At 35.9% G+C, this 17,192-nt stretch overlaps 4 protein-coding genes across 5 annotated transcripts; 3 read left to right on the top strand and 1 right to left on the bottom strand.

The window, feature by feature from the left end:
- The first annotated feature begins 17 nt into the window (after nucleotides 1-17).
- LOC103866345 (REF/SRPP-like protein At2g47780) lies at nucleotides 18-1,194 on the top strand. Its single transcript, XM_009144253.2, has 2 exons — nucleotides 18-538; nucleotides 617-1,194. The coding sequence occupies exons 1-2, from the start codon at nucleotides 248-250 to the stop codon at nucleotides 998-1,000; spliced, it is 675 nt and encodes a 224-aa protein (XP_009142501.1). The 5' UTR covers nucleotides 18-247; the 3' UTR covers nucleotides 1,001-1,194.
- Nucleotides 1,195-2,985: 1,791 nt separating this feature from the next.
- Nucleotides 2,986-3,895, bottom strand: LOC103866344 (nuclear transcription factor Y subunit B-5). The gene is made up of 2 exons (XM_009144252.2): nucleotides 3,810-3,895; nucleotides 2,986-3,670 (listed from the first exon to the last, which is right to left on the bottom strand). The coding sequence occupies exon 2, from the start codon at nucleotides 3,663-3,665 to the stop codon at nucleotides 3,198-3,200; it is 468 nt and encodes a 155-aa protein (XP_009142500.2). The 5' UTR covers nucleotides 3,666-3,670; nucleotides 3,810-3,895; the 3' UTR covers nucleotides 2,986-3,197.
- A 5,811-nt stretch (nucleotides 3,896-9,706) lies between these two features.
- Nucleotides 9,707-12,306, top strand: LOC103866343 (zinc finger CCCH domain-containing protein 32). 2 transcript variants are annotated; one of them, XM_009144251.2, is made up of 7 exons: nucleotides 9,707-10,081; nucleotides 10,202-10,344; nucleotides 10,552-10,614; nucleotides 10,683-10,808; nucleotides 10,904-11,203; nucleotides 11,268-11,537; nucleotides 11,602-12,306. In XM_009144251.2, exons 1-7 carry the CDS (start codon nucleotides 9,982-9,984, stop codon nucleotides 11,965-11,967), a joined length of 1,368 nt encoding a protein of 455 aa, XP_009142499.1. In that variant the 5' UTR covers nucleotides 9,707-9,981; the 3' UTR covers nucleotides 11,968-12,306. The 2 variants fall into 2 exon arrangements, with proteins under 2 accessions (XP_009142499.1, XP_009142498.1); XM_009144250.3 differs by having other exon boundaries at nucleotides 9,709-10,081; nucleotides 10,199-10,344.
- A 291-nt stretch (nucleotides 12,307-12,597) lies between these two features.
- LOC103866342 (putative glutaredoxin-C12) lies at nucleotides 12,598-17,128 on the top strand. The gene has a single exon (XM_033292748.1). It carries the CDS (start codon nucleotides 13,977-13,979, stop codon nucleotides 14,286-14,288), a length of 312 nt encoding a protein of 103 aa, XP_033148639.1. The 5' UTR covers nucleotides 12,598-13,976; the 3' UTR covers nucleotides 14,289-17,128.
- Nucleotides 17,129-17,192: the final 64 nt, after the last annotated feature.

The raw sequence follows: 17,192 nt of genomic DNA, 5'->3' as shown, positions 1-17,192 counted from the left end.
AGACGTGATGGAAAAGTTAGGGCTATTCTTTTTGCATTTTCCCTCGAGACTCGTGCCAGACGGAATGGGAGTGCTTATCTTGCAACAATCTCGACCCATGCCCTGACACGTGCTGTGAGCGGTCCATTAGCATCAGTACACGTGTCCCAGCGGTCACTCTTCGCTTACAATCCTTGTCGTCTGCAGATCTTGTATTCAGTCCTTCTATTTAAAGAGTAAATTCAATCGGAACGAGTAGGATTTGAGAATGGCTGAAGATGAGATTATAGTCGAGGAGGAAGTGCCTCCATCTTCTTCGTCTTCGTTAATTGTGGAAGAGGACGATGGGACAGAGCTCAAGCACTTGGGTTTCGTCAGAACCGCGGCGACTTACTTGGCTGTCTGTTTGTCGACGCTCTACGAGTTGGCTAAGGACAACGCTGGTCCTCTCAAACTCGGTGTCGAGAACATCGAAGCCACCGTTGAGACGGTACTTTCACCGTTGTACGACAAGTTCAATGACGTTCCTTTCAAGCTTCTCTTATTCGTCGATCGTAAGGTAAAAAGTTTTTATTCCGAATTTTTAAGAACATTGCTCATTTCCACCAATGGATGATGACACTTGATGCTTTTGTAGGTGGACGATGTGTTCTACGATGTGGAAACATACGTTCCTTCTTTGGTGAAGCAAGCTTCTAGCCAAGCGCTCACCGTGGCCACTGAGGTGCAACGCGCCGGCGTCCTCGACACGACCAAGAGCATCGCCAGGAGCGTTCTCGACAAGTACGAGCCAGTCGCGGAGTATTACGCAGCGACGGTGTGGCGTTTGTTGAATCATGTGCCGTTATTCCCCGAAGTTGCGCAGTTAGTGATACCTACGGCGTTTTACTGGTCGGAGAAGTATAACGACGCCGTTCGTTACGTTGGGGACAGAGACTACTACGTCGCCGAGTATCTACCAATGATTCCTATCGAGAAGATCTCTGATATTTTGGAACAAGATCACTGTCGAGCCCACTAGTGACTGAAGAAGCCAAAAACATTCCTTCTATTATAAGTTCACTCTACATATGTAACTTTGTTTTCCCTTTTTTCGCAACTTTCATTTCAATTTTCTTTCAGTTTTTCATTTAAAGAATTTGCCTCTCTTTTTTTTAAGAAATAACGAGTGTAAGAGACATTATCTCTAGTGAACTATCTTCTTTACTGTTCAAAGAGACGCAGAGAACAGGGGAGTGAGCGAAAGAAGCACCTTAGAGTTTCTATGCCCGCGAGTGTGAGAGACACCATAGTTTTTGATAGCAATCTCCAAGGCAAACCTATTTTGCCAACTGATCAGGTTCTCACGTTGATCACCTAAAGAATGGCCACTAAGGGCATCTCACTTGTCAAAAAGAAAAGAGTGTAGTACTACTCTCTCATCTATTCTCGGAAAAAAGGTTTACATATTAAATTTAAAACTTCACAGTTTGGTTCTGAAAGAAGTTCCTTATGTAGCTACCTATACACCTATGTTATTTTGTCAAATGTATATTGCATTTACAATGGTTTTACTAATAAGGTCTTTATTAGTACACCCATGTTTTCGACACCAGTATGTTTATTATCACATGTCAAAATGAAGAGCATACCACATCCTTTCCAAATCACATGTGCTATCGTCATCTCACTTTTTTATAAATGTATTTACGTTAGTGTCTATACAATATACCTTAGTCAACCATTCAGTTTTTTTTCTTATCCTAAAACATAGACATTCATTTCTCGAAAACTTGATGACCATAAGCTCCACGAAAGAAGGAGATCTTTCAGTTCTCGGCCACATACCCGAGGGTCTCAAAAGTTAACCTTCTTTATTTGGAAGGTCCCAGGGAGCTAGGGTTTATAAAAATCAAAAGAAGGACAAGTGAGAATTGTCCTGGATTTATGGACCATTCGGTTAAGAAATCAATTAAGCAAATATTTATTCTTATATTTTTATTAAGAGTACTCTTTACTGTTTAGAAAGTGAAGTACCAATGATTTCAAAAAAAGTAGTGACGTACCAATATAGTAAATTCATAACTACATAAAGTTTCTCGTTCATCTTGGCTTCTGTCATCGTTCAGCTTCGTATCGGTATGGATTATTGGTGTGCTCCAAGAAAATTTTACTGATCGCGTTGTCGTCTTGCTTATGTGCAGTCATGTGTTTTTGTCGTTTTCAATTTGGCCGAGGCGTTACAGAAAAGAAAAAATTGGCTCCGAAAGGTAATATTTACCTTGTCGGCTTATGGTTCTTGAAAGGTTTTGTATCAAATGTTTAAAAAGTTATTAATCTAACGGATGACAAAAAAAAAAAGCTACATAAAGTTTAAATATTGATTAGATTTAAAGAAACATCACTGAAATAGTAAATTTTTATCTACTTGTGATATCTGTACTATACGGAATGACATTTCAGTGTTGATTAGTTAATGTGAAAATCTGTGTGCAAATGCTAATAGTGATAACTTTATATATACTGAACAAGCCAGTTGCGACGTCAAAATTGATTGATTTATATTGATATATGTAAATTCAACAAGTAAAAACTAAACTGTGTTGAAATTTTACATGATAGTATTTTTTTTTTTTTTTGTCACTACATGATAGTATATAATTTGATATTATTGAAGGTTTAATCTAGAGCAGAACCTCATTCTCTATATTTTCACTTTCCAAAAAAAAAGAAACCTACAAACGTGAACATCAGTCCCTTCCATCATTCATGATTGAATAATAAGATGGCAGAGATGACCATTTAGGTGGGTTATTATGGCAAGACTTACACGAATGGTGTTCTGTGAAGATTTATTTTATATCAGTCGACTAGAATTCGTTTGAAAATCAAAAAGAGAAGGCCAAGTTATACAGCAGAATTAAAAACTCATCCTCCTAATATGGGTTCATGTATCGCTGATCATATGCATATAGCATATGGACATATATACGTACCAGTCCCCACTTTCTGAATCTATAGACCATAATCAGCAATTTTTCCTGTACATACTTTATGAATGTATATGAATAACTAAAATAAAATCAAACCCTTAAATTTCACGATAACAACCTCAAGAAGAACGACTAGCACAGATCTCTCCACAGCCTCAAACCACATACACATATCATATATAAGAGTCGAAGAACAAACAAGAGCATATAAATAAAAGGGAAATCAAACAATTAACCATTGATCAATTAATTGTCCGGTGAAGATTTAGCTTCTCCTTTGCCGTGATGATTAGATTTCTCTCCTTCAATAACTCGGTAACGATTTGAGTACTTTTTGAGCTGCTCAGCGTAATCATCAAACCCTAGATTTGCCATAGCCCAACAGATATCGTCTCCATTAACTGTCTTTCTCTTCTCCTTGTGGCATTTATCGGAGGCTTCTCCAGTGACAAAGCTTATGAACTCGGAGACACATTCTTGCATAGTCTCTTTTGCTTCTTTAGAAATCTTTGCGTTTGGTGGGAGAATGTTCTTCATGATCCTTCCTACGTTTGCTATCGGAAGTAGCCTGTCTTGTTCTTTTATCACCATGTTTTCCTCTTGTTCCACCACTAAACCATCATGATGTTGATGATGATGAGAGGAGGTGCTCGCAAAGTTGTAATTTTGGAATCTAGGGATTGGGTTTTGGAAGGAAGGATAGTTCCCAGCCATCAAACCTTATGAAACAGAGGAGAGAGATCGTTATATATATATATATATCAACAGCTGTTGATACTAAAATTTTGAAACGAAAATATGTAATTTGCCAAGTGATAATGGCACAAAAGAAAGAGCAGGGAACGGAGAGGTTCTTACATTATATTAGTATGTATAAATCTGATAAATAGTCCTTTTGACATGGATTTGTATTGTCAGATTAGCTTTATTTATAAGTAGACAATTAATGGAGCTAAACAATATATAAAGAAGCTTATATTTTGACCCAAAAAAGGGAAAAGAAAAAGATTAGGTCTTTGAATGGTGACCAAGAAACAAAAGTGAACACTGAATTTCTTATTATTCCCCAAAAAAAATTATCATTCACAAGGAATAGTTTTTCCTTTTTATTCATTTTCATTCTTTTTTTTTAAGAGAAATATAGAACAAAAGCATTTTCTTTTTAAATTTGATAAGAAACAAACATACATTTTTATTCCTGTAATTTTATTTCTATACGTTCTTTTCCTATTCGTTCTTCGTGTTTCCGAAAAGGTCATCGGTCGGAGCCTAGATTTATTAGTATAAGTTATACAATTGTGACTGGTGACCAAAGAACGAGGAGGAACTACGTTCATTGACATTCCCCAATTTTTTTACCTTTCATGAAAAATATATTTTCTTTTTTATTTGTTTGTAGAAAATTATAAAACAAATCAATTTCTTATTAATTTTGATAAGAAATCATCATTTTTCATTATTTCTAAAATTTTATTTCTATTCAATTTTTTTCTGATTTGTTTTTATTGTTTCTACTTATAAACCTAAAACGTTGAAAACGGGGTTGTGGGAGACTTTCGATAGAGGGTATTTATGTTCAGTCATCAAGGGTGTGGACGTGTCATACAACCAATGAGAGAGGTCTAGGTCAATAAGCCTCACTGGGGAGACAATGTGGCAGGTCAAGCTAATTTCTCCTTCTGCGTCTTTAGTTCTTCTAATTAATTTATCTTAAACCTTTTAATCGATTGTTTTGTAGTATGCTCTCTCTAGTTTTTTTTTTTTTTTTTTTTGAACACACTAGTTTCTTTTTCTTTAAGACAGGTATGTATTAATAAAAACGAATTAAATCTTCTTTTTTGTCACTCGCACTTCTAGATATATTTAAATACCATTTATAAGTTTTTATCATTACGTTATAAATTTGTTTATTACACGTAATCTGATCGAAGTGCCTTGTATATTTATAGAAAATGCTATCGTTAGCACAAATATCATTTCTGAACAAAAGCTTCTTCAAAATTTATTGTCTGGCTCAAATATATATTTCAGTCCTTGCATAATTTGTTCCTCTTTCTTTTTGCCCATCATATCATATATCGTATAGTAATAGTAAGTAACTGAATAGCTGGGTTATTGTTGGGAAAATGTGAATAAAACTGGGTAACAAGAAGTTTTGACCAAAAAAAAAAATTGACCAAAAAAACTGGGTAACAAGAAGTGTTTTCTAAGGTTATTATTAAATATGTAAGTTTGGTACTTGTTGTGGAACGTGCTAATATAAAGATCAGATACATTTATAACAGTAAGTATCTATAATTAGCACCTTATATAGTATTAAGAATTAAATAATTAAGAACTAAGAGTTAATTTAATAAGCACCAATATCTAACTTGTGGTCCTGTGGACCATATAAGAGCACGTCTTGTGGTCTATAATTAGTAGCTGCTTAGCAGCATTGAAGAGCCTAATATTAGGTAGTTTGTAGCTTATTTTAAAAGCATAACACGAAATTAATTTGCCACTCCTCTCTTAGTGTTATTGAATTTAAAGATAACGACGATCCTTTGTTTACAAATTACACTTACGTGTTTTGTTAATTTACATATGAAAATCATGTATTTGAGACGAAAAACATTTATGAAATCTTTTTTGCCTTCTCGTTGACGGACAAGTACTTGAGCATATTATCAAAATATTCCCGTATATGTTTTTTAGTTACAGGAAGAAATATTCTAAAAATATGTCAATATGTATTTCGACAGGAAACATTAAATGATTTTGATTTTTGGTGAGTATAATGTTCTAGAAGTATGATATTTAGGTTTTATTTTATGTTATTTGCTTTCCCCAAAAACCTAAGTCAGGTGGTTAATATAGATATAATTTTTTTATTAAACTGAAGACAAGTGTCTGGAGATGATGGATTGGACCACCTTGTAGCGGCTAAACAAATTATGTACGTTTTTGGGTTATATAATTGACTAATTGCTACATGATGACGCTCAAAGCATTAATATTCGAAAGCAGTTCACACAATATTCTTAAGCACTTATATATTATAAAGTAGTTCAAAATAACATGCTTAAGCATTTACAATATTTTACTTGCTCGTTAAATCAATTTTCACTTTTAATTATCTGTTTCTCTTGACTCTTGAGTCCTGACCAAATAGTGTGGCTCGGATAGATTTTGCACCAACAATATATCCATTTTATTTTAGTTAATGAAAGCCATTTTCTTTAGAAAGCTAGGTCAAGCTTATATGCACATTTTATTTGTCAAATCATATGCCATACTTGTTTTGGTAAAAGATTATGTTCCATATATAAGATTTAGGTAAGAATAACAGTATACTTGTTATAATTAATAACGAAACTAAAAGTATACATACATAGTACATGTATTACGATATTAAATTCTAAAGTTGATCACTAAATATATATGATATATCCCTTTGATAAAGATATATATTCTCTCAATGGCTTGATAAAAAAGCAAATACTACTGATATACTTTGAATAAATAAACTGATTTCGCAAAAGTATATAATTTATTCATGGCATTTTTATTTCCTAGTGAATCTAATCAACGTACTTAATTAGATTAAGCGTGCGACTCTAGTTTTGTGAGTGGGTCAATCCACTAGCATTATTTCAATAGTTTAAATACAAAATTAGTCTTGTCTTTTACTTAATTACGTGTATTAGATTCTTTTTTCTTTCTCTCTTAGTTTCTCGTTAATTCAATAAGAATCTAAATATAAACACATCAACTGGCGAACATGTTTATACATATCTGAAATATGTTGCCTAGGCTGACCCGGAAATGTATTTGGAGCTCACTCTACACAAACTTTTTTTAGTTTTGTTCTTTCTTGACCAGTCTAATTTCGCTTCATTTCCTTTCGGCCGCACAATATTAAACTCTAGTAACTGACTGAGGAGACTCCAATGATATAAGTTAATCAAACGATTTGTTCGTTTTCTTAGGTTTTAAACTTTTAATCAGGGTTTAGAATTTTGTATAACCAGGTTTCCATACGTTAGGATTGTAATTTTACACATCCAATACCGGTTAGGCCTATCACGGGCCGCGGGGGACATATGAGGTCGAATCTGCAGCCGAATCCAAATTAAACTAAAATTAGTGACATTGGGGGACTGATTACAAGGCTTCGGCTCAACTTTGACCTTTATATATATGGCCTTGAGGATTGTAAATTTGTAATGGTTAGGTTTAAATTTGGGCTTTATATTAAAACACGATTTAATGACTGATTCTAAGAATATGATCCGTGTTGTTGTTCAAAAAATAAAAATACTCCAGTGTATTCAACACTATACATTATACTTTAAAACTAAAACATGAATTTAAATACAAAAATATAAGTAGTGAAACTATATTAGAAATCAAATAGAACTTTGAACTAATTTGAAATAAAACTAAAATAATAAAGTAAATATTTAACTGTAGAATGTGTGAAGATTAGTGATTTTCTCGGATGGAGCCATTTCATTCAGATAATGATGACATGGAAGATATTGTCGATGAGTAATTGAATTCCCCACATCTACATGGAGAGCCCTAACTGTTTCCACGATCAATACCAGTCAATTATCCCTCCTCTAGTCCCAGAGTATGACTGTTTCAACTTTACTGGATGTTGAGCCACACCTGGTTACATTTGGTTTGCCTATCCCTTTTATGTGGACAAGTGAGAAATGCATAGGTTTTCATAAAGCCGAGATTGAACAAGGAATCCCCTTGGATCCATATGCTAGAATGGAAACCAAGGAGGAGTATCGGGCGCAAGCCAAGGGGACGCAAACAGTCAAGAACAAAGCTTATCCGCTTGAGTTCGAACATTGATGAGACTCAGTTTTGATATGATATTGACATTTTGTGTGTGTATAACTCAAGAGAAAGTGCCAAATCGAGAGAAATCTAGCAAGTTAAGAGTCGATATAGCAAATGACATAATTACATACAAATGTTTTGCTCTTTTTAATTTGCTATCTTCTCATTGTATGGCTGAAAGGAGATATGGGGAGTTGTTATGTTATCTTATCGAACGCAGATTTAGTGCTCATCAGGTTATAGACTTTGAAGATTGAAATTGTTCAGCACACAAATTTCCCATCATTCTATGTAAGTTACTAATGGGCTTTGATAAAATGAATGTCATGTTTTGTTGCCTTGTGAAGTTGTGAGATCCCGAGCTTACATGGCAGTCTTTTAGCAGATACAAGTGGAGTGGTCGAACAAGATCCAAAATTTTAAAGGGTTTATAATTTTTTTTAGTTTTGTAATAATTATAAATTTAAAATCATATATTTATAAGAAAGTCATAATAACTATATTTGAATTTAATTTCATATTTATAACCAATACATATAAATTACAATTCTTTATTTTGTTTATATAATCAACTAAAATGCAATAAATTAAAAAGTAATTAGTATGTATATCAATTATATATTTTGGAAAGTAAGAAATAGTTGTTCATCTCTGTTTGAATATTCAGTGGTGTAGTATAGAAAGTTAGTATTATAATTTGATTATGTTGAGGAAACAATTATCAATTAGTGATTATAAATAGAGAGAATAAGATATATTTTATTCATCATTATTTAACAAAAATAGCAAACACAAAGAAAAAAAACTAGTATGCAATTTCTGTCTACAAGCAAAAAAGAGTGCATTGTCTAATCAAAGAGTATATAACTTTTTGTCTAACTACTATCCAAATTTTTCTCTATTATATTTATAGATTATAATTTCTGATGGTGGATATAATAAACATTAAAAAAAAACTGAAAGAGATAGAAGAATGGTTAGAAGAATGATCAAATTTGATGATTTGATCGATGAATTTGCATTGAAAAATGCCAAATGATCAAGTTCCGTTATTTAATCAATGATCTGCATTAAAAACTAGAAATTATGTTATTTAGATATAAAATAATTAAATTGATGTATTTATTTTATATTCTAATGATATTTTGTAAAAAAATCTATATAATTTCAGATTATTAAAGAGGGTCTTATTTTCTTTTTTTGAACAAGGTATGTATAAAGTTTGAAACGGCTCTGGATGACGACTAAAAGAAACCTTTAGTGACGGTTAAGGAATAGAATCCACCGTTTTGAAACAAAACCATTCGCGATGAAGTTTGATGATATATAACCGTCTCTTTTTCACTCATTGCGCGTAATTTCCGTTGAAAGTATTACCGTCCATTCTTTAAAAAACCAAAAAATTGAGAGATTAAATTATAATTTGTTTCCTAACAAATAAGTATATTATTTTCTATTCGAAGGATCAAAGATAGAACAAGAAAAGAATATGAAATTATTATGGGCGTAATTGTATCGACCTTTTAGAGTAAAATTAATAGAGTAAAATTAGTTTACTCTCATTTACTCTATTATTTCACCACTCAAATGAGAAAAAGAAGAAAAGTAGTCACTCCATTTTATTCCAGCATTTTTTGTCTTTTGATGCTTCCAAGTAAAACTTTCCACTCTCTTATTTGAAATTAAACTTAGAGTAAATAATAGAGAATTTGAGCTAATTTACTCTAAATAATATAAACAAATAAAATGTGTTTATTTTACTCTTATTCAACTCTAGTTTCCATTTCTTTTTTTTTTCTTATCTTTTACTCTATTTGTTTTTCACCTAATTACTACAAAATGTTTCCAATCACTCTATATATTTTATATTCAGAAAGGAAATAATTAAGAAAAATAAGAAAAAAAAAAGAAAGAAAAGAGAAATTGAAAGCTAAAAAAAGAAGAAAAACACTGGAGAGACAGTACGGTCGTCATAAGAAGAAGAAGAAGAAAGAGAAATCAGTCACTGTCTGAACCTCTTTTATTTTTCTCTCTCTCTCTCTATAGACTTGGGGGGTGCTTTCTTCTCTGGTCGATGACCCTTGCTTTGACATTTCTTTTAAAAACTCTCTTGTTTGTGTAGAAGGTTAGGTGAGAGGGAGAGTTTTAGTGTACAGCAAATCCCTAGAAAAAGTGAAGGGGGTTCCGATCGATGGACATGTATGGACGCACTCCTCCGACGGCGATGAATGGCTCACATGCTCCTCCTCAATGGACCCCAGGAGACGCCGACACCGGACTACTCCTCCAAGGTCTCTCTCTCTCTCTTCTTCTTTTACGATTCGCATGCGCCTTAACAAACAAACAAAACAGTCTCCTCTCTCTTTTGCTTTTGTTCTTGATTTGTCTTTGTAAAATATGTGCTGCAGCAGAGTCATCGATGTGGCGATTAGGGTTAGGTAGTGAAACGTACCCGCAGAGAGCAGGTGCTCCTGACTGTGCCTACTACATGCGCACTGGTGTTTGTGGTTACGGTTCTAGATGCCGTTTCAACCATCCTCCCGATCGTGCCTCGGTACAATCTTCTCATTCTTTATCCCTAATGTGGGTTTTGTTTTCTTTTGTTTGAACTGGCTAAAGTGATAAGCTTTAGTATTTTTTTTTCTCTTGAATCCTTACTGTTTTATGTCCTCCTTCCTCTCTGCTGAGAATATGTATTCCTTTTTTTATTTTGTGTGCTAGTATGGTTCAGACTCTTTGGTTCTATCTCTAAATAATGTAGGTTGAAGCAACAGTTAGAGCCACAGGACAGTATCCTGAACGCATTGGTGCCCTCCCTTGTCAGGTACCCCCGCAACAACCTCTTACTCAAACTTTCTTTCTTTTTAATTTGATTGTTGTTTCTTGGGGCAGTTTTATTTGAAAACTGGAACCTGTAAATTTGGGGCTTCATGCAAATTCAACCATCCAAGGAATGCAGCAGCAGGTGGTTCCATGACCCACGTTCCTCTCAATATCTATGGCTACCCTGTCCGCCAGGTACAATTCTTTTTCTTTCCCTCTCTCTCTTTTTTTGATTACCCACATCTAATCTAATAGAGGCTCTCTTCTCTTCCCTTCTCTTCCCTTTGTAGGGTGAAAACGAATGCTCTTACTTTTTGAAAACGGGGCAATGCAAATTTGGTATTACCTGTAAATTCCATCATCCTCACCCTGCTTCTGCTTCTGCTTCTGCTTCTGCTGCTGCAACTCTTCCACCTCCAGCTTCTGCACCTCAGTTTTATTCATCGGTGCAGCATCACTCACTTATGCCTGGACCTCCTTCCTCTAGCTTGAGACCTCTTCTTCCCGGTTCTTATATGCAAGGCGCCTACGGTCCAATGCTGCTAACCACCCCAGGGGTCCTTCCTATTCAAGCCTGGAATCCATACTCGGTAGCCCCTTCTTGATTCTTGTTTCATCAAATACGTTTCTTTCTTAACTTTGATTCTCATGCAGGCACCTGTGAGCCCTGCTCTTTCTCCTGGTGCAGCTTCTTTGTATGGAGTTACACAGCTCTCTTCCACCACTCCCGGGGTCTATCCATCAGGTGTTGTTACCCTGAAAGAAGAGAGCTTTCCAGAGAGACCAGGCGAGCCAGAGTGCCAGTACTATTTGAAAACAGGAGATTGTAAGTTTGGAACGTCTTGCAAGTTTCATCATCCTCGAGATCGGGTTCCACCAAGACCTAATTGCGACCTCAGCTCCATTGGTCTTCCTCTACGTCCGGTATGCTCCCTTTCTATAACTGTCGCAATGGTCATCATAGTAATCCATTTTGTTTTGTAAACAGGGTGTGCAACGTTGCAGTTTCTACGTACAAAACGGCTTCTGTAAGTTTGGATCAACATGTAAATTTGATCATCCAGTGGGGACCATCAGATACAATCCTTCTGCATCCTCCCTCGCTGATGCACCCGTGGCTCCTTACCCTGTCACCTCTCTCTTGGCCTCTTCTTCTTCTTCCTCTGCTGAGCTCATTCCGGGGGATCCTTACTTGGGGGCATCGTCAAGAAGCACATCTAACAACATCTCAGCAGGTTTGATATTCTCCCAGAGTGGCGTCTCACTTCCACCATTCACTGACCTCCAGACCTCTCTTTCCCTTTCCGGTAGCAGAATCACAAGACAAGGTCGAGAAATCCGTCGATCCTTTTGAAAAATGTGGTAAGCATCATCATTCTTAATATTATTATTATTATATAGAAGCATATGTGATGTGAGATTATAGTCTCCCCTACCTAAAAAAAGAACAAGTCTAGTTCAGCAGAAGAACCGATTGAGAGTCACATATATATAAGAGGAAATGTATATGTGCATATATCGAAAACAAAACAGGAAGAGGCTCTTTTTATGTGTGTGTATAAGGTTTGTATAGTGAGGTTTCTTTATATTGTACGTGCTTCTACTTCAGACCCATTGCGGCTGAAAGAAAACACTAGAAAAAAAAAAGAATGAACTCAAATGCCCTTTTTTTTAAGATGTTCTTTTATCCTTTCCTTCGTGAATTGGTGACTTAAATATGATGATGAACTTTTCATGTGCTGTATATTTGTAGCGTGTATCATGTGTGTTGTTAATTTGTTGATGTGTCTGCTTCACACATTAGATTATGTTTTTTTTTTTGTGGTGAACCGGCTACATGTTAAGTTTAGTGCTCATTTTGAAGCTTGGCACGTTAATGTTGTATCTGTTCATTTTTAGAGAATGTTTTGAAATGAAAGCTGAAACTAGTTTAGGGAAGGAAAAGGAAACAGCCAGAAGATAAAACTATGAGCGGCCTTTTCCATGGAGGGCCCATCTATTATCCGGTTAGCCTTAACGGCCCATCGAAATCTTACATGATTAGATAAAAGCGTTCCAAATTCCCCTGCCGCTGCCGGTGACGGCCTAATCTTCTTGCAGGTAGAGTAGAGTGTCTGCCTCATGACAGTCAACGCCTTGCGATGATTCTGATTTTTAAAAAAAGACGAGAATCTAAATTAGGACCTATAAATCTAATTGACGGTCGAGATGCTAACTTAAAAGAATCTATTTAGTATAAATCGGTCCTTTGTGTTGCCACGTCCTTGGATCCCTACAAGGAATTTTATCTCTTTTTATCTGTCATACCTGAATTTGATGAAGATATTTACAAAGGAATATCAATGATATACTAGTAGATTATATAATTACGAAATTGTATTTTTTTTTTAAAATGAATGTAAGAAAAATATGAAATGAAGGTCTTTACCAAAAAGAAAAGGAGAAGATGAAATGAAGGTAAGCGAGTATCAAAACATATAAACTAAAAATAGTAAGAAAAAGAAAATAAAAATGCAAGAAAAAGTCATGAATTTTTTTTTTAAAGACTAATCTACAAGTGTGTTAACCCTAACATTTTTTTGAGAACCAACATTTAACACATTAAATTTTAACGATATAATTATTTCCTTAAAATATTAAGAGCTATTTAGGTAGGTATTAAACTAGTTTTAGGAAATTTGATATATCTATCTTTAATTTGACGAAGAGGAGACAAAGGCCTCGTGATATAAGAACGGAAAAACTTGTGATGTCAGATTTTCAACAAAGATGACACACCACACCGGTCCACACCAACATTTTGCTTTTATAGACACTCTAAACTTTATAAATCTCAAAATTAGATTACATGTTTAATTAACTATAAAAAAGCAAGCCTTAAATATTCTAAACAAATGAATAAATAAATGGTAAGGGTATGTGATGCTGCTGCCTGTCGTCGCAGACACACCTGCTTTATGTAACGTTTAAACATATAAAACCTGAAATACATAATATAGGGGGTTGTTGCAGGAAAAAAAAACATAATATATGGGGTAATTTATTTCAGAGAAGATATGCCTGGCTAGCCTTTTAATTACATTTTCGTTTCAGAAAAAAAAACATAATATAGGGGGTAATTTATTTTGGTATATTTTCTTAGAATTTACTAGACGTGTTTTTTTGGTCATAGAGTAGTTATATACCTTTTCTATAAAAAAAGTTATATAATCCAAGGTTACTCTCCATTTACTAGTATGTTTTATCCATGGGATTTAAAATATCCAAAATCTAGCAAACAAGGGACTATAAATACCAGGCGCTTGCTCAGCACCAACTAATTCAAGGTTACTCCATTGTTACTTCTAACATTTTTCTTGATCAATGGAACGAGTAAGGGATCTGGCATCGAAGAAAGCGGCAGTGATATTCACGAAGAGCTCGTGTTGCATGTGTCATAGCATCAAGACTCTCTTCTACGAGCTAGGGGCAAGTCCTGCGGTCCATGAGCTCGACAAGGACCCACAAGGCCGAGACATGGAACAAGCCCTCTTTGGGGCCTCCGGCTCTACTCAGGCTGTCCCGGCGGTTTTCATAGGTGGGAGGTACGTCGGCTCAGCTAAAGACATCATCTCTTTCCACGTGAATGGCTCGCTCAAGCAAATGCTAAGGGACTCCAAAGCAATTTGGTTGTGATTAATTACTGTTAATTCGCTTGCATATCGTGATCCATGATATATTTATATATATAAGTTTAAACTTTAAACTATAGATTGTGGGGATGTGTCTTTAAATGCTGGCACTATGAAATAAAATGTTATATAACCATGCATGCATATATATATAAGAAGATTATGCATTTGAGTTTGCCCCCAACAAAAACCAGAGAAGACCATGCTCCGGGAGATTAGTTAATTATTAGTTGATACGGACCATCTAATCAATTATAACATAACTTTGTAAGGTAAATGGAAACCGAATAAGTTAGCAATATATCTTCTGATGATTGGACAAAACAAAACTGTATCCCTTGAATAACTGAACGATATACAAATGAATATCGAACTATGCATAACAGCATCGCTTGAATAAAACAGAACTATGCAAGCACATGAAAAGCTACTCCCATAAAACAATTGGAATAAAGCTGCCCGTAACTAGCTCATGCGTGGGATCTAAGCGTACGACTCGTGCTTCCGGCAATAGGGACATTTGGAAAGAAGAGATGAGTAATATAAGAAGAAAGAGAATTAAGAATATAAGAAAAAATAAAGAAACGAATCAATATTCTTTTGGCAAGTTGGTACGTTTCAGAATCATATTGTATTTTGCTATATATATATGTGTGTGTGTGTGTGTGTGCGCGTGTGTGTGTAGTTTTCTTACCGAAAGAGCTCGAATCTTCTTTCATTTTAACATTCTTTAGCGCAAAGATTCAATCATCGATCAAAGGAGATTTGTCAAGAGAATACATACGGTACGTACGAGCTAGCTAGCTGGTACGTTTCAGAATCATACGGCACGTATGAGCTAGCTAGCTAGTGAAACGCTAATCTTCTTAAATTGGTATGCATACCGGTTTAGGAAAACGGCTTACTCAAATTTTAACAAATTGTTTGATCCGAAAAATTATCGCGGGCCAGGCCATGCAGAAAACACACACAAACCCATCTATGCGACGTGCAGCGTCAGATATTATTCACGATTGACCCCATAAAAATGTGAAGTTAATAACAATGTTTCGAATGGTATAGAACAACCCATCAACGGTTAAGTGACGATCCAAACAACTGCAGCCCTGCTCTATATTCTATAGTAATATGTACAACTCGGGCACAGTCAAAGAAGAAGGAAACACTCCAATAGCCGTCATTTTAGCTTTTTTTCTTTTTTTTTTTTTTCTGTTAGGCATCTAATATTTATCTTCTTCTTTTTTGTAACTGTGATATTTATCTTTCCTTTCTGATATTTTATTCACGAACTTGCTATAAATAGCGAAGCAGATAAGTTTCAAACAAGAAAGGTTTCTCTCTCTCTGACGCTCTTCCCTAGGTGGCCTCCTCCATGGATTTCCTTTTCAGGTTCAATCCAGTTCTCCAGCCTCCAACACTCTGAAGCAGTTCTCCCATGGCTCCGATGGTGATGGTGTCCCGTCTTTCGTCACTCCGGCCCTCGTCTCCTCCGTTGCGACCCCGCCCTCCTCCAGATCCGCCGCCGTCTCTGCCTTCTCCGGTGCCGTTCGAAGCTCTTTCTCCGCAACCGTGTTCGTCGTCTCTTACGCAAGCTCTCACTCCGCACGAACCACCAGATCCGCCGCCGTGTTTGTTTTCTCCGGTGCCGTTCGAAGCTCTCTCCCGGCTAGAACCACCGGATCCTCCCGACGCTTCATTCCGCCTCGTTGTTCACCTGCACTTTGACACACCATTCACCCTCTCTCAAGCGTATATTCAGAATCTGGAAACTCGATTTCCAAATCTGGCCAGTGGTGGTGTTGTTTCTCTTATGTTCTTTGGTGCCACAAGATTTGGTTCTAAAGGTTTATATCCAAATCTTGTGGTTCGTGTTTGTGGAATCATCACTGTTCTTCGGCCATTCATACCATCTCTTCAAGCTCTTACCCATATCTTAACTCTAAAGCCTCCATTTAGGATGGCAACAAAGAAAAGTGGTGGTGGTGGTGGTGGTCTCCCGGTGTCTGCTAGCGACACTTCCTTTGCCTACGGGCTCCTTTCTCCTGTGGTATACAGGTATCTATTTGGGTGTGTCTATGACACTTGTTTCGCCTACGGGCTCCTTTATCCTGTGATATACAGGTCTCTATTTGGGTGTTTCGACCTCCATACCAGTCGTCGTTGTAAGGTCCTTCATGCTCATCTTAGCTCTTTATTTACTACTTATTCTGCTACTGTAGAATGGTTTAGACAGCTATCTGTATGGGTGATGTTGGAATTGAGGTTCATGATCTTAGCTGGTGATATACCGATGGGCTTAGTCTCATTTGGTTCTACCTTTGTGACCTTTAGTAGCATTTATATCGCCTTGGCGCGAGCGTCTGCAGTATGCAGTTCTCTTATGGGTTTCATTCCGGATGTTGGTGTTGTGTTTGTGTATCTCTCTTCTTGGTGGCAGGTAGAAGAGAAACTCATTGTCATCTTTATCCCGATGAATATGGATGTGGCGGGTTTTAATTTCCCGCTTGTCCCTCGTTTGAATCAGTCTTTTTTCCTAATATTTCTTCCTATATGGAGTAAATTGGATGAACAAGTTTCGTTGGTATTGCAAGGATCTTGCTCCCATCGAATGATCTTCTCTGCGTATGGTGCAGTGTGTGTTATCCTACGGGTTACACTAGATGCGGTCTTTAAAGAAGCTTATGATGTTGTTGTGGTACGATTTCATATGGCTCCTTCTTGTGATTTGTATCGCCATTATATCCTTTATGTTGTTGTTGTTGTTTGTTTGGCTGTCAATAGCCTTTTTGTATCCTCCTTTGTTGGAGTGTAAACACATTTAAAATTAATGCAAGTTTAGTTTGATCAAAAAAAAAAAAAATAGCGAAGCAGATTTCAAGCATTTTACAAACGCCAACCAAACAAACAC

Source organism: Brassica rapa, chromosome A05 (assembly GCF_000309985.2).
Source record: "Brassica rapa cultivar Chiifu-401-42 chromosome A05, CAAS_Brap_v3.01, whole genome shotgun sequence".
Classification (NCBI taxonomy): domain Eukaryota; kingdom Viridiplantae; phylum Streptophyta; class Magnoliopsida; order Brassicales; family Brassicaceae; genus Brassica; species Brassica rapa.
Note: the sequence above shows the minus strand (reverse complement) of the source record. Positions and strands in the feature narration are given on the sequence as shown.

What these genes read in the sequence shown, in the direction of transcription:
- LOC103866345 (XM_009144253.2), top strand. Translation starts at nt 248, where the DNA reads ATGGCTGAAGATGAGATTATAGTCGAGGAGGAAGTGCCTCCATCTTCT. An exon ending in TCTTATTCGTCGATCGTAAG is followed by an intron (nt 539 to 616) that starts GTAAAAAGTTTT and finishes ATGCTTTTGTAG; the next exon opens with GTGGACGATGTGTTCTACGA.
- LOC103866344 (XM_009144252.2), bottom strand. Translation starts at nt 3,665, where the DNA reads ATGGCTGGGAACTATCCTTCCTTCCAAAACCCAATCCCTAGATTCCAA.
- LOC103866343 (XM_009144250.3), top strand. Translation starts at nt 9,982, where the DNA reads ATGGACATGTATGGACGCACTCCTCCGACGGCGATGAATGGCTCACAT. An exon ending in ATCCTCCCGATCGTGCCTCG is followed by an intron (nt 10,345 to 10,551) that starts GTACAATCTTCT and finishes TAAATAATGTAG; the next exon opens with GTTGAAGCAACAGTTAGAGC. An exon ending in TTGGTCTTCCTCTACGTCCG is followed by an intron (nt 11,538 to 11,601) that starts GTATGCTCCCTT and finishes TTTTGTAAACAG; the next exon opens with GGTGTGCAACGTTGCAGTTT.
- LOC103866342 (XM_033292748.1), top strand. Translation starts at nt 13,977, where the DNA reads ATGGAACGAGTAAGGGATCTGGCATCGAAGAAAGCGGCAGTGATATTC.